We start from the raw sequence: 23,947 nt of genomic DNA, 5'->3' as shown, positions 1-23,947 counted from the left end.
TTTCTGACACATTAATTAGAATCTGACTGAAATAAACAGGCAGCTGACTTTGTGCGTACTTGTCAAATTGATAGTTTAAAGGTTCATAATTTATAAATTATTTAGTCGCTGAGGTTGACACAAGTTCATAAGATGTTACAGTAATACATGAAAATCCAGTTAATACTCAGTCTCCCCTCCTCCTTTGCTCTTTGCTGGCAGAAACAGAACAATGGTCATCATGTCTGGTGACTGACAACATCCATCAATATGTGAGCGCCTGAACAAGAATTATCTGTTTTTTTTCTGTAGTTATCTGAGATTAAATCACCAAATGCTTTGGATAAAGCAAACCTTAAGTTAGGTAGTAGCTCCATATTTCCTGTAACTGTTTCACATTTTCAAAAAACCCTCTGGTGTTGCACTGGACAGGAACCCTTTTCTTTCATAACACATTTGATTTGATTTTGATTTGATTTGATCAACTTTATTAATCCCAGAGGGCAATTCTGTTCGGCAGTCCACCAAGAACAATAATAATAATAATACAAGCTCATCCACAACAGCACATCAATACAAACTCAACAATACAGACTCATCCACATTCATACATATGCACAGGTGCTAGTTTGTTGTTTATTGCTGTGCTGAGTACTGTCTCATTTCCTGTTGTGGTGTTTCCACTGTTTAGGATCTATTCATATCTGCTAGCATCTTTAGCAGGTATTGATTACTTCACTCTCCCTCTCTCTTTTTGCCGTCTTATCTTTAGTTCTCCCTCTGCCCCTGGGGGTGAGCCTCACTGGAAATATCATCAGTCAGTCAGTCAGTCAGTCAGGGACATCCCAGATTGTTGGGCTGGTGCTGCTGTTGTGCTCCAGATGAATGAGGCTGTTAAGGTGATGGCTTCCTACCTGAAATAATGTCAGAGAGGTCGATCTCATCCGACTGGACTCCGATGCTGCTGTTGAAGGCGTTCTTACAGGACGAACCGCTGACCTCCAGGTCGAAGAGCACCGGGTCAAACGGAGAGCTGTACAGACCGTACCTGCAGAGAGAGGTGAGAGTTATTTACAGGACGAGAAGAAAGCAGCATGGACGTGGAGCAGCAGCAGAATCACATGGGTAACTATTATGTGGAGGTTTACCGGGTCTGCAGCAGCGCCTCCAGTGGGGTGAGGCGGTCCTGCAGCTGTCGAGAGATGGCGGTGAGCAGGGAGGCGCAGGCCGTGCTGCAGCCGGCCAGGTCCTCCTCCTTTACGTAGTTCAGCAGCACAAAGTACCAGAACACAGAGCCTGGAAACAGACACAGGGGGTTGTATTGATGTCAGGTGATGAAAACGGTGCTGTATGTTGCTCTGAACTGTTGTCGGTCACTTACCACCCGTTGCTGCTGCAGTCAAGTAAGGCATGTTGTCTAGCAGAGACTTGAGGAGACTCACACCTAAACCCTGCTGGCTGGGGTCTCCTTTCCCATTGCTATGAGAAACACAACAGCATGTTCATCATTTACTGTACGAAAACAAAAGTTAAAGACAGAACAAACAGCTTCAAACAGGCCCATTCTACCACAGGAGATAAACAACCCTCGACTTAAAGGAAGTGCTTCAGGAAACCTCAGTCCAGACTAGGGATGTCACGATTACTTGTTTTCTTGAATTTAATTGGTAGGAAATGTTCATTTGTCATTTGCAATTACTTGTGTTGTGGTATGACACGGGTTCGGCTTTCAGTGCAACAAGTTATACAAAGTTGAAACGGCGTTCACTTAGTATTACATTATACGGATGCGAAAAACCCAATATGTTTGTGTGCAAACTTTTTATTTGTCAGATAGTTTCGGTGTCAGTGTGTAATGGCCTGACGAACAAACTTCATTTGTCATTTGGTATAGATCAGGGGTTTTCAAAGTGTGAGAGAGTGAGCCCCCCTTAATGAAAAATAAACAGCTGTGCGCCCCCCCCCCCCAAAAAAGGGAGAGAATTAAACATAGCCTATTTATTATCAGTTACTATGACCAAAACAATATTTGATTCATTAAACACATATATTAATTATCATGACAACATAAAGCACTGACTAATAAACCTAAACATTGATATAGAACTCTGTAACACACTCATCACACAAGCAGCTTCATGCTCTCCATGTGTGATCATCTGGGAAGCAGACAGCCTGAGGTTGAAGTTTATATCAATGAAACGCACAGGTGACACTGTGACAGGTCTCTGTACGTCTTGACCACATGTCAGCTGTTCAGCTGTAGTAGAGGAAAACTCCGCTATTTACATCTCCGCCGCGACGTGGTTTTTTTTTTTTTTTTTAGGAGCGGTATATTGCGGCTTTACGCGGGAGGACACGCGGTGCTACAGCTGATTCAATGTATAAATCTGAGCTTGGCCACTGTGAGAGGCACCGGGTCGCTTTGAGCTGCGTTCATATGAAGTTATAGGCTACCTGACGCTGTGCAGCACCTGACGCTCTTCTTTTTCTAACCAGAACAGTTCCGCAGCCGACATACAGTAGTGCTACATTCAGCCGAGGCCAGCTGAGCTCCGCTCTCCCTGCAACACAGATCACTTGCTCTGAGCGTCACATATCGCCGCGGAGGGGATTGTATTGGAATCAATTGAGATCCCCCTGCGTCGGAATAAAGAAATAAGGCGCTGAGGGGCACCTTGGGCATCAGTGCACAACGCGAAAGGGCCCTGACCAAGCGTCAGTTTATGACGCGTCGGGAGTGATAAGACTGTGTGTTGCTCCCTGACACATCAGTCGAGCATAATCGCAGCGTGTGTTACAACAAGATTGTGTTTTATCATATCGCAGTATAATTGCAAATTATAGACTACTGCAAAAAACATTAATCATTAGCCCTATGTGCAAGTGATATGTAACTCATCTTTTGTTTGAATGTTTTCAGTTTTTCTTTTTCTTTTTTTCTCATGTCGCGCCTCCCCTCAAACTCTCTGGCGCCCCCCAGGGGAGGCGCGCCTCACACTTTGAAAACCCCTGGTATAGATGACAACTAATAACTTGAATATTTCAAACACTTAATTAATAATTGGTCCTATATTAAAAGATACTTCAAATATTTGGTGTATATAATCAGTTATGTAATTATATATTGACTATATTTGATTTTGTGGAATTAATTAATGCATAATAATCGTGATAATCCTAATACCGTGATTATTTCTCAGACAATAATCGTACCAAGAAAATCCATAATCATGACATCACTAGTCCAGACTGACAGACCTGAAAACACATCACATGACCATTTACATACACTAGGCATGTGTGGGCCGGTGTAAACAAGAAGCAAATTGTCGTCTTCTCTGCAGTTGATTCATTGAAAAAAAAAAAAAAACTATAAACAAGAACACTGCAGTGTTAAAACACTGAGCAGCTGCTAGTCAAGACATCAAGGTCATCATTCATCATCATGTTGTATCTTCAGTGTAGAGGTTTGTGATGTCAGTTATGACACGCAGCTCCTCTCTATTACTCTACAGCTCCTACAGTATAGGTGCCAGCAGCTAGAGGGAAATGCTTCAGACACTGGGATCAGGTTTTACAAGACAAGATAAGATAATCCTTTATTTGTCCCACAGTGGGGAAATTTACACGGTAGCAGCAGCAGACAACATCAAAGAAATGTATAGCACAGATAATAACCAGCAAATAGCAATAGCAGTAAAAAGAAAGAAGTATTGTAATAAAGTATGATAAATGAATAATGACAATAAGAAAAAAATATGTATATACTAGCTCTTGAAATCAACAATGTAACTTACCTGATACAAAGTGCGAGGAAGCGAGCGCATTTGTGCGCTATGCTCCGGCCAGCCTCGAAGAAACACACCCGCACAATGTCTGTCAGTCGTGTCCGCGTCTTGGCCAGCAGTCCCTCCTTTCCCTCTCGTAAACTAAAAACAACAAGCAAGGAGATTCTCATCAGAAAGTAAGAGCGGAGCAGAATGTGTGAGCCTGGTGTCCTGGACGACTCTGCCGTTGTTCAGCTTCAGTCCTACCTGCAGGGGCCGTTGGAGAAGACCCCGGCCAGCCAGCACAGGATGTCCAGGATGAGGCTCTGGGCGTGCTCGGTGGTGGGGCTGGCCTCGCTCCGCCGGCACAGCGTGTCCAGCAGCTTCTCGTGGAAGTCCGGGAACTGCAGCATGGCACAGCGCTGGACCCTGAGCGGCGCAGGGCGACAGAGACAGTAAGGGTTTAAGTTGGTGGTGGAGTGTGTGTGTGTGTGTGTGTGTGTGCACCAAAGACAACAGGAGCCTCAGTAGTAGTGTTGCTCCGCTTTTTTCCGGAACTTTATTACTGTTACTTTGTTTCCAAGGGTCACAGTTTGATCAATGTGGAGGGAAGTGTGTGACACACTTGTTTTCATCCTCCTCCAGAAAGTTAAAACATTTTAATATAGTTGTATTGTTGAATTTATTGATATATAAGCATGTAGTAGATTCCCCCGGATTCCCAGGAGGGGGGCTCCTTTGTCCTGGGAAGTGAAAAGTTTGGGAAATTTCAGCAACATGACTCAGTAGTGATCTGACCTCTCTTTGGGTATGGACGTCTTCTTGAACCTTCTGATTGTGACTGAAACTTCCTGCAGCAGGTCGCAGCCTCGCATGTTCTCTGCTTTCTTTGAGGAAGGAGCCGACTCCGTCTTCACTGCAGAAACCTTCTCCTATACACACACACACACACACACACACATTATAGAGAATATTAGCGTCTCACAACAATGATCACCTATTTACATGCAGATGGACATGTAAAAGTCAATAGCCTAACCAGCTCTGTTGGCTAGCCAATAGGGGTGTAACGAAAAGCGATTTGAATCAGAAAATCGATTTTGGTTTAAATGGTGCGAGTGCATCGGTAGACGGACTAATGAATCTGTCTCAAAGTAGCTTGAACCGGCCGATGAAGTTATAAATCAGTTTAATGTTGCTGATGCAGCTGCGGGACCGCCTCCCTCTCTCTTTTGCAGCGCGTGCTCGCTCACTCAACCTTTTTTTTAACACACGTGCAGACTTTCACTCGCGCCATCAGTCATATTTCACAGCAAAAAGTTACACAGGAGGACTGACAGTATGTGCCAGTGACACAGCGCATTCCCCGTGAAGGAAGATCAGAGGACAAACGTACGCGGAGTTGTGGACATAGACGTGTATCGCCTGTATCAACGGCGCTGCTATGTGAACAAAAGGACGTCGCTGCTCTCCAGCCGCTTCTCCTGCAGCTTCACAGAGGAGCTCTGTTCCTCCTCTCTCTTCAGCCTGGTGTTTAGCTGCACTTTGTAGAAAAACAGTTCAACACTGGAAGATCTAGTTGGCAATGCTGCGCGGCATCAGCACCGTGCCTGTGTGTGTTTATTTCTAACGCCAAAAAAAAGGGGGAAAAAAAGCGCAATGGAGCAGCTGTTTGTTTGCTCTTTGCTGTAATTTGTGCCAGCAAAACTTGAATATTGGGCTTTTGAGGGCTCTTACATGTTGTTACATGTTACTGAAACATGACAAAAGTTACACTTCTCTAGTCTTTGATAAATCTTTTTCAAGGAAATGCCACATTTACAGTATCGACATGTTAATTCATATTGTAAAATGATTTTCTGCTTTCAACAAGGAACTATCATTGCATCATAACCCTGAACTGTGTCATATTGAATTGAATCGTATCAAAATCCTACCCCATCAAACCAAATCGAATCGTTCCATTTCAAAATGTATTGTTCCTGAATCATATCGTACCCCATGTATCAAATCGTCTTGTATTGGAGAGATGCACACCCCTAAGTATGTTTATAAAATAAATACAGTTTTAACTACTACCAGACTTGTCTACCTTGGAGGCCTGAGCCCGCTGCAGCAGGTTGGACAGTGAGTGGGCCTTGGTGCCCTGGGGCTTAGCGCTGGGCATCCTGACCAGAGGCCGGGGGCTCTCCTCCATGCCCTTGTCGCTCACCGCTTTAATGTGGACCAGGAAGGAGCGGTACTTCCCTCCAGCCATGCCTGCAGTGGAGGGAGGAATGGGACAACTGAGAAACCCTGGTGCTCACCACAGTGCACAGCTGATTCTTAACAAACAAGTAGCACTGTCTCACACACACACACACACACACAGTTGTTACCTTTGACCAGTTTGGGGCTGGTGAGGCTGAGCATGCCTGCATGGCCGGAGAGGTCCAGACCACTGGCCAGCCATACTGGACCGCACAGGATATCCTCCTTGTGGTCCTCTAGGAACGGACACAACATGGAGCCTGCAACCAAACATGTCAATCACAACGTCACTCTAGGAAGATTATTCCGAAACGGAATGTTTTCAAAACTTTCTGCCTTAAAGCAGATATCAGTGGAATGTTTTTGTTAATATAAGTCCTAAATAGTCCTATTTTCCGTCAGCAATCACTTACATGAAGTATTTCAGCCTAAACACGAGTCTCTCCGTCATTCTGCTCTGCTGTAACCCGAGGAGAAAATTTTCCTTGTGGGATACAAGTGTTATCCAATGAGGGGAGAGAACGGCATGAAGGGCTGTGTGTGCAGCCAAGGGATGCGCGTGAATGTGGTGACGTAGCACGAGGACCAATTGATGCCTGACAAGGGCGGGGGCTGCTAACTCATGGTGCGTTCAAGGAAACTCGTACTTTGTGTTTTTCCTTCCTGTGAAGTCATACCAGTTCGATCTGGTACGAGTTCACGGGTCGGAAGTTACGAGTGGCCGTTATAGGGAACTTTCACAGACAACAGGACGGTAAAAACACGAGCTACGGGTTACCTGGAACGCTACCAAGTCGTAGTTGTGACTTGAAGCTGTAACTTACGGTTTCAAAAGCCTGCCTTGAACACAGCATTAGCCGTAACGGCCGTGCCGCTGTTATCTGCTTTAAGATGGAGCGAGAATGTCTGACACTGGTGCTACATTATGTTACAGTCCTTCCTGTGTCTAATTAAACACACTGATCAAAAACACTGACTATGAATAAGAATGAACACACATCAGAATCTTAGCTCAAAATTTACATTCACCACCCACTACAATAACACCTGGTCTCCATTCATACAATTTGTCCAGAGCCGATCTTTCCAAACACTACTCAACACTAGAGGTCGACCGATAGTGGATTTTTAAATTCCGATATAATAACGATAGTTTGGAGCAGGAAAAAGCCGATAGCCGATTAATCGGCCGATACCCCCCCCCACCGAAAAAAAAAATTATATATTAATTAATTTTTTTTAATTTTTTTTTTTTTTTAAATAATAATATATAGCTATTAGCTAGTGTAAAACTAAAGGATGTGGGACACTGAATCATCCCTGGACCCTGTGAGTGACGAACAGCCGAACTCCACACGTGAGTTTGTTTACATCAGAACAGCTGTAGTGAGGACGTGACGCTGCAGGAGAGGAGACTGTAACTAAACAGGACACGTTAGCTCGTGGTGTGGTTACGCCGTACATTAACAGGTGACTGTTTCACTACAATTAGCCTACTGTGTGGAAAACCCATAGCCTGTAAAAAGAAAAACCACGCTGAAATGATCGTGATCGAGTTGGACGAGTGTGTTTGGAGCTGACGGGAGGAGAGAAAAAAGAGAGCGAGACGCACGTAGCGGCCGTGATGTGACGACCCCGTCCCCGCTGAGGAGGAACTCGGCTGTTATGGTAAAGGACCTAAACCAAGTCGAGTAGAGCCCATAGAGCCCAACTTTGTAGTGTAAAGAGCCATATTGTGCGTCTGCCCCAACTCTGCGGCGCTCTCTCTTCCTCCTTCCCGTCTCTCTCTAGCTGTCCTTTCAAAATAAAAGCACAAAAAGCCGGAGGGAAAAAAAAAAAAAAAAAAAAAACACTGACTCGTGAGCTGGTGGCGGTGAGATATTTAGCTTGGCAGCCGCCACCACATTATCTATGCAGGAACCCTTATATGATTAAGAGAAAATACTACAGTGTTTCTCATTAAATAACAAGAGAGTTTCGTTCCAGTCAGCCCCTCCACCTGCCGCCTCTCTCTTACTGCGGTCGCACCGCACCTACCCTCACCTGGGTCACTTCTCTGCTGCTGCCGCTGCACAGGCCCCGTCTCTCTCTCTCTCCCATGCTCTGTGTGTGTGTGAAGAGCAGCCCCGCCCCTCAGTGATCAGAGAGACTAGAGCGGCAGGGAAGAAGCAGTTTATGGCGCTGTGGAAAAAACTGCAGCCATCGGCCACTATCGGAGCCAAGTTCCGCTGATTCCGATAGTTTGTAAAACGTCCTATCGGCGCCGATTAATCGGCCAAAACGATTAATCGGTCGACCTCTACTCAACACCATTCATCCCTTCCTTTTCCCTCTTTTTTTGTTCCCTTTTTTCTTTTTATTAACCTCTTTATTCTCTGTTTTTACTCCAAACAAATTCAATGTGCCTGCTCAACACCCCTTTTTGCAATTCCACCCCCTGTTCTTTGGTTTGTTGTAATAGCCCGTTGTCCCATACGGTTCTGTACACGTCTCACTGTTTGTGTAACTGTCTTGTAATGTTTTAAATTTTCTGCCCCGTCTACCTGGAACGATGTGCAGAAGGACTTGAAATTGACACAACTTGTAACTCTGGGGGAATTCCAGTCAATTATAAAAGACAGAGAATTGAGCTCATTCGGATTGTGTGATTGCATTGTCTAACCACGTTTTTCCTGAAATGTGTGATTGTATTTTATTTGTGTCTTATGTGTTTGGTGTAACTATTTTGCTTTTGTGCTGCCGTCTTGGCCAGGTCACTCTTGAAAAAGAAGTTTTAGTTTTTTTTACCTGGTTAAATAAAGGATATTGATTGATTGTGTGCTTAAATGTTCCTTAATGAAAAAAAAACAAAAAAAACAACAACAACATCAACAAAAAAGAATCCTAGGTCATGGGATTTTTCCAGAGGCTGCTGCATGACCAACATCCATTTAAAGCAAAGCAGGAGCTGACTCAGCTCCTGCAGTGAGGCAGAGCTGTGTCAGTCAGCTGTGCTCTGCAGCAGCCAAGTCTTTACCTGACGTCTCCTCTATGTCCATGAACTGGATGTCCTCTGCGAAGTCGTGCAGGGCAGCCTGGCCGTTCCTCTCCCCGTTGGCATGGAGGACGTTGGAGAGGGGGAAGGAGATCTGTCGGTCCACAGCCGTCTCTGTTGGACACATGAGAGGCAACAATCAGATATAAACAGTTTCATAGCTCGTATCACTTCAACCAGGTGGTTGGTTCATGATTAAAGGAGACATATTCTGCCCCCTTTCCACAAATTAAAATAGTTCCCAGGTGTCTTAAACACATGTCTGTGACATACTTCGGTCAAAATCTCCCAAGGATCAAACATCACAGCTCTTTTCATCCTCTCAAAACAGCCCTGTTCAGAACGGCTGGTTTCAGTGCCTGTCCCTTTAAATGCAAATGAACCACTGCTTGCCCCGCCCCTTCTACTGTTACCAGGTAGGGGTGAGATTATGCAAATTAGAAAACTAGTTACATCACTGAAGGACAACTCGTAAAAGGGAGCCTGAAAATTACTGATTTTTTTGCCAATTCTCACATTTTGGAGGCCGGAAGGCAAGACAAACACCCAAATATATATATTACAGTCAGAACTCTATATATGGCTATAGGAGCTCTTAACTACTCATCCAGCCGTGCTCGACTCTCTCTAATACAACAATCATCCCTGCTCAGAACCTATCGCTGCAGATTTTCATGTGTGATTTCTAGATCTTCTGACGTGTCCTCACCGCTGACTTTGCCCAGTCCAGGTGCTTTGTTCTTCAGTAAAGTGACCTGGATCTGAGGAATGTTGACTATGTTGGCATTCAGGACAAACTTGAAGTCCACATGGCCCACCATGCAGGCTTTGGGCAGCACCAGCTCAAACACGTGCTCGTCCCAGCTGGAGCTGCAACGGGAAGACAAGAGCACCGGTCGCTTAGATGTTCAGGTTAAGTGTGAGACAAGATGAACAGATGGAAACAGGAAGAACAAAGCGGTGGATTGAGGGAACGACACCGCTACCTGTCGCTCTGAAGCTTCCAGGTGCGGGTGTGCTGGGCGGCGTCTCCGTGGTGCTGCTGGTGAAGATGCTGCGGGTGGCGCCGCTGCTGCTGCTCTTGCTGCACCTCCACCCAGCACGGCGGCACGGTGGCAGAGAAGCGGGGGATCAGCGTCTCGAAGCGCGTCAGCTCCACCAGTGACATCAGGCTCTCCGTGGTCAGCGGTTGGTCCACCAGGAGATCCACTCCTGCACAGAGAGAACCCAGAGCTCAGCGCCGGCAGGTGGTTCATCATAAGACTCTTAGGTGTGATTATAGATGCAAGATTGACATGGAAAGCTCATATAGCTCATATAAAAAATAAAGTGTCGAAGAATATTTTTGTTTTGAACAAGGTAAAACTTGTATTGAATTGTAATGTAATGAAACTACTGTATTGTTCTCTTATTTTTGCTACTGTGTGGAAGTTTGGGGCCATACATTACTTACATACTTATACAGACCACTGATTATGTTACAAAAAAAGGCAGTAAGAATTATTCATAATACAGGATATAGAGAACATACTAACAGATTGTTTATTAAGTCAGGAATACTGAAATTCAAAGACTTAGTAGAAACACAAACACTGGCTGTAATGTATAAAGCAAAAAATAGAATATTGCCAGAAAGTATACAACAATTGTTTGTTCTTACATCAGAGGATAAAGAAGAAGTTTCATTTTAAACACCTGTTGCTCAGTAACAGATTACTAGAATAATTAGATATTGAGTGAGGGGCAGGTATCTTCTCCCTGCTCCCCAACCAATGAAAGAAATGTTGTGATTTGCCATGATATTGTCAAATTGTGAAATTGCCTTGGTTGGAATAAATAAAAAGAAAGAAAGAAAGAAAGAAAGAAAGAAAGAAAGAAAGAAAGAAAGAAAGAAAGAAAGAAAGAAAGAAAGAAAGAAAGAAAGAAAGAAAGAAAGAAAGAAAGAAAGAAAGAAAGAAAGACCATGTGGTGTGTCAGTGTGTGGGTGTGTGGGTTCTAACCTGTGATCCCTGGGCTAGAAGGGTTGGAGGAGGGCTTGGCCCCCTCGAGCAGCAGTTCAGCCCCTTTAGAAAGGGGGCCATCAATAAACATGTCTCCGTCATCTATATCGTCACACACGCCTCCAATTTGAAGGAAATGAAGTTCTCCACCTTCAGAAAAGAGCAAAAAAACAATCAGCAGCTACAGATACATCATCCACCATCATCTAGGAGCTCAATCACCACAACATTTGGTTGAGATCACTAGGACATTTTACAGTACGTGCTGTCTGAGCAAAAACAATCAGGACCTGCACAGTTAAACAAAATCACAATATGGCTGAAGGTCTTTGCACACCAGGTCTGGCTTTTTTCTGCACGTTTAAAATGACTTAATGTTGCGTCAATTTACGTCTATACACTGACTCCAAAACCAAAGTTCAAGTTTTCAGAGCAGGTTCTATTTTCTGTCTTTTTGACCACTCATCAGTGTTTCCAGGCTGTTCTGGAGATCCCAGTTGAGTTGCCTGTGTGTGTGTGTCCTAGACATACTGTTGAGGATCAATTGGATCAAGGAGATTGGTCGTCTTCTTTTTAATGTGTGGCTCCAGTCGGGCTAATAATAATCTATCATACTGGACCACTGACATCCTGAAATAAACTATGGAAATGACCAGGAGAATTCTGCAGATCATTTACAAGTAGATCCACTTGCTCCTCCCAGGATTGGATGGAACTAATCTTTTCTTTTTCTCTTTTTATTTTCAATAAGTGAGAGGACCACCAATCATTCTCACTGCATGACATTTGTCTCCTTTTGCAAGTTTTGGAGAAGAAAATAAAAATGTAATAGTAATAAAAATGCATCGAACTCAGTGTGTAAGGCGTCTGTGTGTAACGATTTTTGTCGCATGATGGATTAGAAAAACACAAATGCTTAAAAAAAAAAAAAGGACTTGGTGTGCAAACACCTTCCGTATAATACCCAAATCAGTTCACATTGTTGTGTATTGTTGTGTAATTTGTCACAATGTTACAGACACCACAGCCTACAAATGATATTCTCCACATAAAGAAACATGGACTTTGATGAAATGAGAACAACCACTGAAACTGCAAAATCTGCCCTTTTTGCATATTGTGCACAGAATATTCACAATAATATTAGTCTAAAATGACATTTGATATCAGCATAAATTCATTCAGTACCTCTAAATATGGTCATAGATTCTAGCAGAAATTAGATGGTTTACAGCATAGGAAAAAAAACAGCACTGTTTAATGTCTCATTGTCAAATGTCATTAAAAAAGACAGATGATCCTAATGACAGGTAAAGACCACAAACTACTAAAACAGCGTCAGTTAAACTAGTATGCATACTGTATCTACATATACACACATTGTTGTTGGAATGTGTTATCATTTTGTAAACATTTCCGTTAGCATAGTCAGTCTACTGCTTCAACAAGTTGTATTGGAAAACTATTACTACTCTATTTATTATCAAAGACTAAAAATGACCAATTCAACTGATCAGGTCCAGAAGCTCTGGAGCTCTGGGTCCCACAGGAGACCATCCTCACCCAGATGATCCAGAAAACCCCAAACCAGCCTGAACATTGACATCTTCAGTAATGACCCAATGGGCAAGGGCACGGTGCTGTCTGCAGACAAACAGCTGCAGAAATACGACACTCACCTTTAGTGCAGGCACAAAGGCGATCGGTCCCAGAGCAATAAGTAACTGATACAAAGGGGTCTGTCTCCTCGGGTGACCCCTCCTTCTTGGGCGGCTCCACCTTGGCCAGGACCTCTAATGTGGACAGGTCCAGGATCATAATGTACCCGGCCCGCGTGGTCACCACCAGGTGGCCCAGGCCCGTCACCTCTAACCGCTTGCAGTCTTTGGGGCTAGAGGCAGAGGTGGAGGAGGCAGCGACGGGAGCGCTGCTGCTGCTGCTGCTGCTGGTTGTGGCTGCTCCACATGCAGTCCCAGTCCCAGAGCCAGCCGGACCCGCCGGGGCCGTTCCGAACCCGGGCAAGCCGTTTTTTGGAGCGGAGGGGTGAGTCTCCTCGGGGGCTTCTTCGCTGTCGTCCTCCCTGCTGTCCAGCACGTCCGGAGGGAGCAATATGAGAGAGGTGATTGCATCGCAAGGGTCCCAGATCTGCTGCACCTTCACCGGCTCCTCGTCCAAGGTGACGATGCGGGTGGAGTAGTTGAGCTTGTAGAGCGCCAGGTAGCCCCCCCCGTTGGCCCCGCCCGACGACTTCTGCTGCTGGTGGTCTCCTGGGGGCAGGATGAGGGGCGTCTGGGGCGGCGACTCCCCCGGGTGGTGGTGGTGGTGGCCTTCCACGCCGTTGGCCACCACCGGGTGGAGGGGGTCTCCTTTGCGCTGGTTGCAGAGGGCCGAGTGCAGGCGGTTGAGGTTGTTGAGGGCCTCCACCTGGTTGGTCGTGCTCAGGGACTCGGCGCCGCACGGCTGCAGGCCCACCAGGAGGTGCACGCCGTCCCAGCAGGGCGTGATCGAGTCCACGTACAGGTTCTCCTCCTCCAGCTGCTTGGGCAGCCTCAGGCACTGCACCAGCGCTCCGGGCCGAGGCGGGGCGGAGACGGCCGGCGCGGCCAGCGTGCTCCATTTGTCCATGTGGCCGTCCAACCCCGCCAGGTTGGTCGCCGCGTCGGCAAACTGCTGAATGTAGGTGATGGGAGGGTCCTGGAGGAGGAGCTGCTCGTGCGTGTCAAACTCCATCTCTATGATCTGTGGCACGGTGAAGCCTTCCTCGTGGAGCCCTTTGCTCATGATGTTGTTCATCTGAGCGAACACCTGCCCTGAGGACTTGTCGTCCACCTCTCTGATGCTGTACAGCAGCAGCACGGGTATAGTCCTGCGCACAGGCTGCAGAGAAGAGGGGCTGGGGGGGTGGGAGCCCGCCAGGTTAGAGAAGCCTTGCTGCTGGGCTGCAGTCTGGGAGTTGCAGGACTCTATCTCCATGGGACCCTGGTCCGGTAGAGCCCCAGGCTGGAAGGGCTCAGGGCCCTGAGTCCTTAGGGATCCTTCTGTGGTCCTGCGTGTCGTAGATGTGGCCGTGGACGGGGGTCCGGCCGTCGGGGTGTTGGACGCCGAGCGGTAGCTGAGCAAGCCTCCGGCCAGCAGGCAGGGGAAGGGAATGTTGTGGTGGTCGGGGACCTTGTCCTTTGTTTTGGCCTGGCCGTGGGCCTTGGCTTGGTTTAGCGAGGGGTTGGCGCCCAACTCCTCCAGATCCTTGACCGTGTCCTCCAACACGCTGGCCACCACCTCCCACTGGAGCTTCTCCGGCTGCTGGAGCACGCTCAGCGCCGTCACCCCGAGGCTCAGGTCCATGCTCTCCCACTGGGACGGCTGGCCTGAAACAGACGCACCAGAGCAGGTGTGAGGTTTGACACCACAACACTGTAGAGTATAATCACGTTCACACAGATGTGGCTCAGCACCAGATCTCAGACAACAGACAGTCACCTGTTATTGACTCTGATCGGGAATGCTCATCACTGTCTGAATCCTCCAGCTGGTCATCACTGGAAGACAAAACACAACCAACATGAGACAAAGCAAACTGAGAAGACTGATGAGATCCCTGCACAGTAAGAGGGACTGAGTGGCTGTGAGACAATAGTACTGAAATACACAGGGAGGTGAGTGGGCCTGCTGATACCTGTATGACCAAGACCATGTGAGTACGCAGTGATAAGGGAAAGAGAATGGGGATGTCATGATTACTTGTTTTCACAATTAAAGATTCCTAAATACAGTCACTTTCCAAAAAAGTTAGAGATGTGCACGAGTGGTAAAGTTTGGCAGAGAAAGACAAATGTATAAAGTCGATGATGGCTCGCCAGCATGTCAAACATGCCGCCATAAAGTAGCGGCCAAAGGAGGAAATACGTGTAAATATAAATCATCACCTGCAGGATACCCACAAGCCTCTGTACGCCAAAGTAAAGGTAAGTAAATAGTAGTAGGGTAGTAAATACACAGTTACTGGGTAAATAACCTTAATGTCAATTTTCCTAACGTCATAGGCGCCACTTTTTGATTGACAGAGGAGGTCCAATCAAATAGGTACTGTTCATATAAGAAAGAAAAAAACGTTATATTTGACAATTGACATTATTTGATTTTACACATTCACGGTGTTGTAAAATGTTTTAATATAATAATCGTAATAATGGTGATTATTTTTCTGACAATAATCGTACCAAGAAAATCTATAATCATGACACCCCTAGAAGAGAGTGCTGTGTTTGGCCAGTGAGCGTTCACACTACACACGGACTTCACCAAGGTTCGCTTGCAAGTGAACCTTGGTGCAGTTGACCAAAATACAGGAAGTGTTGCAGTACACAGTGCATCTGTACACAGTGTGTCTGTGTAACGTTAGCAACACCAACACCTCGTAGTCCGTCATCGATCCTATTTTCCTCCTGTGTCTTTTTTGAAATGTTCTCCGCCTCGCTGCCTGACCTGATGGTCGTGTTGAACAGCTTGCTGAGCCATAAATTAAAACAAAGGAAAAAGACAATCCCCAAAGCGGATAATTACGGAGGTAACTGAGGTTCTATGGAAGACGGTCAACACAGCACCGTACGGGTCAGCCTCTGAGAGAGTGACCCATACAGTGGCATGTTGGCCCAATATGAAGTAGAACAGCTGACTGAACTAACTGGGAAATCCATCCCTCCTGACCCAGGCAGTTCAATCGACGAGTGCTCCTTTCAACTGCGTGACGTTATTCAAAAAGTGATAAATACAACAATGTTACGACTTTCAGCCTCACAACTGAACCGAGTCCTCTTGGTCAGGTGTGAAAACAACTTTAGTCAGTGATGAAGAGTTCTGGAGAGCATTTTTTTTGGAGTGGAACATTAATGATCTAGTTGCTAAATGTGTATTTTGTTTTGAACATGCATGTTTAACATGGGCGTTTGTGTATCCCATAACCAATGACAACAACACAGTCTGTGTGCGTTTAATAAATAAATGAAAAACTTCATTGACATTTATTTCCTGGTTCTGTCACTCTTGTCATTACAGTCCTGATCTGTTTCATAACAAATGAGGAAATTCTCCATATATGTGGCACTGTTATGTTGCCATGCCACCTCTGGCGGGACTGACAGGTCATCCATCAGTTGGAGCTGACATTGCAGTGACAACGCCTCTGTAGCTCTAGACAATGACTGGAGGAACCTGTTCCCTGACAAAAGAACACGGCTTTACAAAGAGACTCAACATTAAGTTCAGCGAGGCATCTAAAAAAGAAAAACACACTGTGTGCGCACGGGCTTTTTCGTCACCAGTGATGATGCACATCTTCTTTCAGTGAGTCACAGTGAGTGGACCTGTTGCTGCTGCTGTTCCTCATGTTGTTGTTTTGTTGCTGCTGTCATGACCTTCTTCTTCGGTCGGATGTCAGAGTTAGTTGTTGTAGTTTATGTTCGACCTGCAGTACCCCAAAGTTCACGTTGCCATAGCAACCTCTGCCTCCAGGGGCCTGTTGTTCGAAACCTAGATAAGGGACTAAGCCGGGATATGTTGGTTATCCTGGCTGAATTTAGCCTCAAGTCGGTTGTTCAAAAACTGGATACCTTTATCCTGGTCAAGTTACTATGGTGATTTATTCTCTGCAGCTAGCCTGCTCCAGACCAGGCTAACAGCCAGGCTTAGTTGATTCTGTTGTCTTTATCTGTGAAGTCAGCAGTCACTCAGAAATCAGAAATCAACGTGTTTCATACATGTTCTTATGTACATATTGGCCTGATTTATAAACAAATAAAATGCATTACAATCAAAAAACATGAAACATTTACAATATTTATTTTTATTTTTATTTCATCTTTATCTTTTATTTCATAATTAGGCCTTCAAAATTATTTTCATAAAATATGTTACCATTATATTGGCCTAAATATTGGTTGAGGTAAGAAAATAAGAATAAAATTGAGTGAGTGTGAGCAGCAGCCACCTTCCAGATAATTTATACACCTCATGTGAACATTGTTATCGGCAATTTATTGAAGCACCAAACAGCATAAGGTTCTAATAATTAATTTTCACCTGTTGCACATTTAGCCATGTGTTGTATAAACTTTACTTCAGATTTGTGTAATGAATCATCTGCCACTGCTCATCATTAAAGGGATAGTTCACCCTAGAATGATATTTCGCTCATTATCTACTCACCCTCATGTTGACTAAGGGCTGGAAGAATTTTCAGAGTCCACCGTCCCTTCTCTGAGTTACAGGGGGTCTTGGCGTAGCAGTGCATTTCAATGCAACGGTTGCAAAGGGACACCAGAGCTCTTCGTAAAAAAACACACACAAAAAAACATCCAAATACCTCCAATCTCGCGTGATTTGCGCCGGCGTCAGTGCGGTTACTGCGAATCACGCGAGATTTGGACGGACCAGGAAGAGGAGCTTTGAGAAGCTTCCGCTACAAACAAGCTTAAAATATAGACTTATTTAATTTTTTTCGGGACAATTACGCAATTTGGGGCTTCAGCACAAGACGGACATTACATACGAGCATCATGGAGGTATTTGGATGTTTTTTTGTGTGTGTTTTTTTACGAAGAGCTCTGGTGTCCCTTTGCAACCGTTGCATTGAAATGCACAGCTACGCCAAGACCCCCTGTAACTCAGAGAAGGGACGGTGGACTCTGAAAATTCTTCCAGCCCTTAGTCAACATGAGGGTGAGTAGATAATGAGCGAAATATCATTCTAGGGTGAACTATCCCTTTAAGGCAAAGTCCACAGCTGTTCATTTGTGAAAGGAACTTGAGTTGTGATTATAGTTTTGGATTATTCAATCAGTCCGCAGTTGTCCGCCGCGCTCTCTCTGAGCTTTACGACAGCGACAGTGCTTTTTTTTTTTTTTTTTTTTAAGAGAGGTGTGTCACCTGTCAGCATTAAGCTCCGCTGTTGATTGGAGGAAAGTAGCCACACCTGTCCTCTCATAGGTGAATCTGTGATCAAGGTCTGTGGTCTACTGACCAGAGAAATACAAGTTCTATTGTCAAGCCAGGTGGAACACCTGGCTTGACAAAGCCGCTCCTCCTCAGCCTGGCTCAGCGTTCCAACAACCAATTAAGCCAAGATGGACTTATGAGACTTTGTCCAACCTGGCTTTTCCACTTATCCTGGATTTCTTTATTCTACTTTCGAACAACAGGCCCCTGGAATTGTTGTTGCGGTGCACATTGGCGTTGTTTACTATTTGCGTGTTCTGGTGTCACATTGAGGAAATACATCTCTTAGGGGGGATCACACTGTGCATGTGCTTGTGAGGGTTAGTGTATGTGTGTGTGTGTGTGTGTCCCACCTGTCTCCCTCTAGCTTGGGCAGGTCAGAGCAGGAGGACGACTCCTCCAGCCAGGCCAGAGTTGGTCTCCGGGACTCTGTCAGCGTCTGCTGGCTCTGCTCTCCACCACACAGATTCAGCTGCCTCACGATGGCAGGGTCGTATGGGTTGATGTCAAACTTCAAGTGCACCTGTTCAACACAGACATTTTTTAACGACGGTTGGAAAACAACCAAGTCATTTCATTGGACGAGAGGCATTCTATGCAAGCTGATACACAGTGCGACAGTACTGGTGCGTTAAACTACATGTCACGCTGCTTTATGGGTGTTATTCATTAACCGCCATTATCTAACTTAGATTGTAACAATAAATGCATTTCGATGTATCTATGGTTAGCCCCTTGAGATGAGCAGCCACCTTGTTTTTGAGGGCGTCCAACATAAAAACACAAAGCACATACAACATATACAGTCATGATACAACAGACATACAGTACATGGCTAAATCGGCATGTTTGAAATGTTTATTAATGTGCACTGTCTCTGTATATTTTAAACCAATAAACTAAATTAAACATAGAAGCTCTTAAATACCCATCTGCCCAAAACCCCAGAACCTGTCCACATCCACCATAAATATCCAACAACCAAGGCATCATACAACATGACACAACAGAGCACAGTACAGACACAGCATACACCTATAAATCATCAAACTAATCTCTTATTACAGTTGTCACATAAAAGTGATATCACACTCAAGGTTGTGCAGTGGATAGTGGGCGAGAAGCTTCGTCTCTTCCTCTCATAAAATACTGCTTGAATTTATTAAGACATAAAAGCCATTTTCATTAACAAGCTCCCAAAAGAAAAACAAGCCTCTGATTAACCCTCCAGTATCGTAGTGGCGTCTTACTTTGCATTTATCCTGCTATAGGACATTAATTCATACAAGTTCTATTATTTTCTAGTTGCACCATGAAGTATTTTTTCATTGTAGCCCACATTCAGCTCTTGTAGGTTTAATGAGATTTAGTTTAATGTGTTTGAGATTATTCTACAAATGAGTTTTAAAAATTCTTTTAGATAGGAACAATTCCAAAAATGGAGAGCAAATCTCCATCAAAAATGTTATTCTCTGTAATTTATGGGTTCAATTCTGGCATGGTTCATACTATACTGTTTAAAGTTTAGTGATCTGACCTTCATCATTTTGGAAACATCCCAGATGCACATCTTGCCCCTCTTGGTGGCAGCAGCGAGGAATTGTGGGCAGCTGCCGAAGCCGTAGCAGGCGATCTTGTCCGAGCTGTCGGGGCTGTTGGGAAACTGGGCGGGGCTGGTCGCCAGCGTCACCGACAGTGGGACGTTCTGCGTGTGCTCGCCCTTCACGAACGGGCAGTTGGGAGAGTGTCGCTCGTGTTCCGACCTGAGGTTGGTGGAGAAACGTTTGAGCATCATCGGAAGACGCGCAGAGAATGCATTTAGGTCACAGTCTCAATAACAGTTGAATAGCTCCACTCACCATGGCTCATCTGTAGGCTCCCAGCAGACCAGACACACACTGCAGGTGAAGCACATGGCTCTGTCGTCCCCTGTTGAGGCAGGCTGCGGAACAATGGGAGGCTGATTACGAAACTGATAAAGCTGCAGTGGCTTCAGGAAGTATTTTGTTCGTTTGTTTTTTGTATGTATAGATTTTTGCAAATTTACAAAAAGTCCAAAACTGAAATGTGGTCAGACTGTGGACAGGTGAATCCTGTCTGCTTCTCAGAAGAGGAACTGAGACACTGCCCATGGACACTTCAGAAACAAACCACTGACTGAGTTTGGAACAGGTTTTCTTCATGGGCATCTCAGTATTGAGCTACTCTCTTCTTTCATGAGGTCTGAGCAGAGTAGAGAACCTCAAATTTCTCTCTGTGATTGTGCTTGTACAGTGGGTAAAAGTATTGTGTATAAATGTGGCTTTGATTGTAAAAAGGTGCTGTATTCAGCAAGTTCAGTATTTTTGACAATGGCCTTGAAGGGATAGTTCAACATTTTGGCAAATTTGCCTATTGCCATAATCCATATAGTTTTAGCAGTAGGTTCATTACCTATAATTGTCAGTGCAAGCTGTTTTTAGATCGGCTCACGTCTCTGCCCCGCCAATCTAAAAACAGCTTGCACTGACAATTAAAGGTAATGAACCTACTGCTAAAACTATAGGGATTATGGCAATAGGCAAATTTGCCAAAATGTTGAAATATCCGGCCAACACACCACCGAGAGTCTTCAGGACCAGACTGAGGTAAACGGACAAGATTCAAGTTGACAGCGAGTACAGATTCAAGAAGACTGGGGATGGAACTGCAGCTGATGTGTTAGGATTTTGGGATTTTAGCATTTATTATTAAAATTTTGGATAAAATTAAGTGTATTTTGTCAGAATTTTTAAATTATAACATTTTTGTGACAGTGACCTTGACCTTTGACGATCAATTTCGAACAAAATTAAAATTCTCTTAAATATGATGTTCACAACAAAGAGACAGACAAACAGACAAGATGAAAGTGTAATGTCTCCATCCTCAGCTGGAGGCGTTATGTAAACATAACCAGCAGTGTCATTACATCATGTGTATGTGTATGATACATGTATGATGGTTGCTAATGGAAACACTCCCTCATTATTCACACATTTATTGTTGGTTTGCCACTGAGGACAACTTGGTACAGCTTTAGGTCGTTGGCATGACACCGAGGACCATGGGAGAAGAGTTGTTTCCATGGGGACAGAGTGTTACATAAAGCAGTGTTTTTTTCCTCTGACTGAACAATCTTGCAGTGACCTGACACAGCAACACTGTGCAGGCAAACAGCCTTCTGACTGCAAAGCCAATGCTATGGATGTGGATGAGAGTGAACACAGATGTTTGTATACAGACTAATGTGAAGATAAGAAATCTCAGAGAACCCACCTGGTGGTAAAAACCTGCTTGAGCCATGGGATCGGGCTGAGCCCACCTGTACCCGGCGTGTGGCCACGATGTAAACGTCTCCCTCCTGTTGGCTTCACTGTACATCAGGGATCTGCAGAGAGCAACGGGTTTTAGAGGCAAGCCCACATCTCGGAGTACTGCTGATGTGTGTGATTTTACATTTTTAAGTCCAATTTTGTTTTATTTTATTATATTTGAATTTTACTTATCTTGGTGGTTTTACTATGTTTTTCTCAGGCAATTCTATCTGATATGTTTTTATTTCAGTTGTACAGCACCTTGTAACTCCTTTTTGAAAGGGGCTATATAAATAAAGTTATGACTACATTACCAAATTTCACACATCGTATTTCTAATAAATACAGCTTGTAATAAAACATTAAATGCTCGTTTAGATGAGACTCTACAGCCTGACAACCTCACACCTCACTTTATTTTGCATCACATTAACATCAGTGAAAAGGTGACACAGCATGATTTAGTGATTTGTCAATAACTTGGGACTGGTGATGTCACAATTACTTGTTTTCACGATTAACGGCGGTATTAAACTCTACGGTTAATCAGTCCTAAAGATTCCTCTATCCTGTCACTTTACAAAAAAGATTATGCCGGAACCGACTTTGTTTTTGTTCCGTGCGAGTTGCAGAACAGAGACGTGCCTGAGTGGTGAAGTTTGGCAGAGGAAGACTTATGACAAGTTAATCAACATTCATTTAACGTTACATTATACCGATGTGAAAAAACGAACATGTTTCAAACTTTTTTGATGGATAGTTTCACAGTTTGTATGCAAACATGACTGACACAGCGTGAGGTCGCTGACTTTTTAGTCGTCAGACAGTTTCAGTGTCAGTGTGCAATGGCCTGAAGATAGACGTAATAAAATAAATTTGTCATTTTGTATAGATCAGTGGCTCTCAAAGTGGGGTCCTGGGACCTCCAGGGGTCCTTGAGAGGGTTGGAGGGGGTCCCCAACTATTTCTCGACATTTTTCAAGAAATTCTATGATTTGTTTCCAGAAATATAAAAAATTTTTCCCCGAAGTTTCTAACGAATCTTTCCAAAAATTCACGCCACTGGCCCTAATTTGAATGTGCATTGACTAAAAAAGTTAAAGTTATTCAGTCTTAGAACAAAAACTTGTGTATTTTGTTTGTTTCAAACTTTTGGTCTAATTTGTGTCAGTTTGGGGTCCTTCATGTAAAAACGTTTCAGAACCACTGGTTTAGATGACAATTAACGACTTAAATATTTCAAACATTTCATCTGGGGGATTAACAACTTATAAAATATATGATAAATAGATAATTAAAATATTTCGACACTGTAAATAAATAGTAATGTACACATTGTGAAATTAATTAATGCATAGTGATCATGATAATCGTAATACCGTAATAACATCTATCAGCGTGACATCCCTACTTGGGACAACAGAGTGATCTTCAGGGTTTGCAGGCTGCTTCCTTTTTCTCTGAAAAACACTCAGAGCTACAGAGGCTGAAGAAGAGTCCTGATGTTTGACTCACCTGTCTACAGAGCGCCCAGGGCCCACCCCCAGCTCAGGCCTGGCACTTGACAAGAGGTAGGAGAGCCTGTCCATGATGGATGAGGCCACAGACAAGGCAGCTACGTTCTGGTTGGTTTTCTTCAGCTCACTGACGATGGTGCTGGCCACCAGCTTCAGCACATGGTGGGGGAGATGGAAGGTCACCGTCGCCCACTGAGGGAGATGAGGAGAGGCAGAGGGTCAGTCAGTCAGTACCAAATACCCACCAACAAGGAGACCACATCACAGCAGATGCTCTTCCAGCTCTGACTCGCTGACTAATAAAAATGTGACAAATACACTCACGTCAAAAACCACAGCTCAGTGTCGGTCTTTTGGTTTGTTTCTCATTTGTCGTTCATTTTTGATTCACAGCTTTTCTCAATTTGTCTTTGTGCTTCACACTTTTTTTCAAAGTTTGATCAATTGAAAAATGTTCCAGGAACAGGCGTCCTCTCCTCTGCTCTGCTCTGCAGTGATCTAACAACACTCCAGCTCTATTGACTCTCAGGTAATTATCATGTAGGACTAGCAGACTGTACATAACAGACAGAAGAAAATACAAGAACTAGAGAGTGTGTTTCCTGCGGAAAAGTGTGGTTGCTGAGAGCTTCTGCAGCTTCACTCTATCTGCTGCAGCTGCATTAACGTCCAGAGGTTTTTACCAAAGCTGAGAATCAAACTTAGAACCTCTTGCTCCCTAAAATGAAGCCTGGCAGTAAACAATCCACTGAGCCGTCAACATGAGCAACTACAGAACCCTGACTTCAGATACTGACTGAGCATTAAAGCTCCAGTTGGTAAGCTGAAGAAAGTGAAAGTAAACTCCGCGACTTGGTCGGAAATTTCAAGACAATACACCGTCAGGTCTCTTTATGAACCTCTGCCAAGAGTTGCATTAATGTTTTTTTTTTTTTTAGCTGTTTAGTTTTCTTTTTTAGATGAATGAAACAAATAAACTAAACTAGTGTGATGTTACGGTCTTCCTAAGCAAACCACCGGCTCAATCGGAGACTGGAGCATATGAAATGCACGGCAGGTATCGATACAAAAT

The 23,947-nt window shown here is 44.4% G+C and overlaps 1 protein-coding gene across 12 annotated transcripts in view; it reads right to left on the bottom strand.

The window, feature by feature from the left end:
• Positions 1-23,947, bottom strand: part of birc6 (baculoviral IAP repeat containing 6) — a 169,842-nt gene that overhangs the window by 125,646 nt on the left and 20,249 nt on the right. For all 12 annotated transcript variants that reach the window (XM_085800868.1, XM_085800872.1, XM_085800877.1 and 9 more), the window contains exons 4-22: positions 22,874-23,067; positions 21,321-21,432; positions 19,883-19,965; positions 19,561-19,786; positions 18,377-18,546; positions 14,511-14,569; positions 12,713-14,398; positions 11,034-11,183; positions 10,020-10,245; positions 9,743-9,903; positions 9,016-9,147; positions 6,128-6,259; positions 5,842-6,008; positions 4,548-4,681; positions 4,017-4,178; positions 3,780-3,911; positions 1,361-1,458; positions 1,128-1,275; positions 894-1,027 (exon numbers count right to left, since the gene is read on the bottom strand). In XM_085800868.1, coding sequence (XP_085656994.1) covers positions 894-1,027; positions 1,128-1,275; positions 1,361-1,458; positions 3,780-3,911; positions 4,017-4,178; positions 4,548-4,681; positions 5,842-6,008; positions 6,128-6,259; positions 9,016-9,147; positions 9,743-9,903; positions 10,020-10,245; positions 11,034-11,183; positions 12,713-14,398; positions 14,511-14,569; positions 18,377-18,546; positions 19,561-19,786; positions 19,883-19,965; positions 21,321-21,432; positions 22,874-23,067 — 4,306 coding nt within the window. The remainder of the gene's footprint in view (positions 1-893; positions 1,028-1,127; positions 1,276-1,360; positions 1,459-3,779; positions 3,912-4,016; positions 4,179-4,547; positions 4,682-5,841; positions 6,009-6,127; positions 6,260-9,015; positions 9,148-9,742; positions 9,904-10,019; positions 10,246-11,033; positions 11,184-12,712; positions 14,399-14,510; positions 14,570-18,376; positions 18,547-19,560; positions 19,787-19,882; positions 19,966-21,320; positions 21,433-22,873; positions 23,068-23,947) is intronic.

Source organism: Trachurus japonicus, chromosome 15 (genome assembly GCF_045865225.1).
Source record: "Trachurus japonicus isolate A0001 chromosome 15, Traja_1.0".
Taxonomy (NCBI): Eukaryota; Metazoa; Chordata; class Actinopteri; order Carangiformes; family Carangidae; genus Trachurus; species Trachurus japonicus.
The sequence above is the reverse complement of the archived record's forward strand: the minus strand, read 5'-3'. Positions and strand labels throughout refer to the sequence as shown.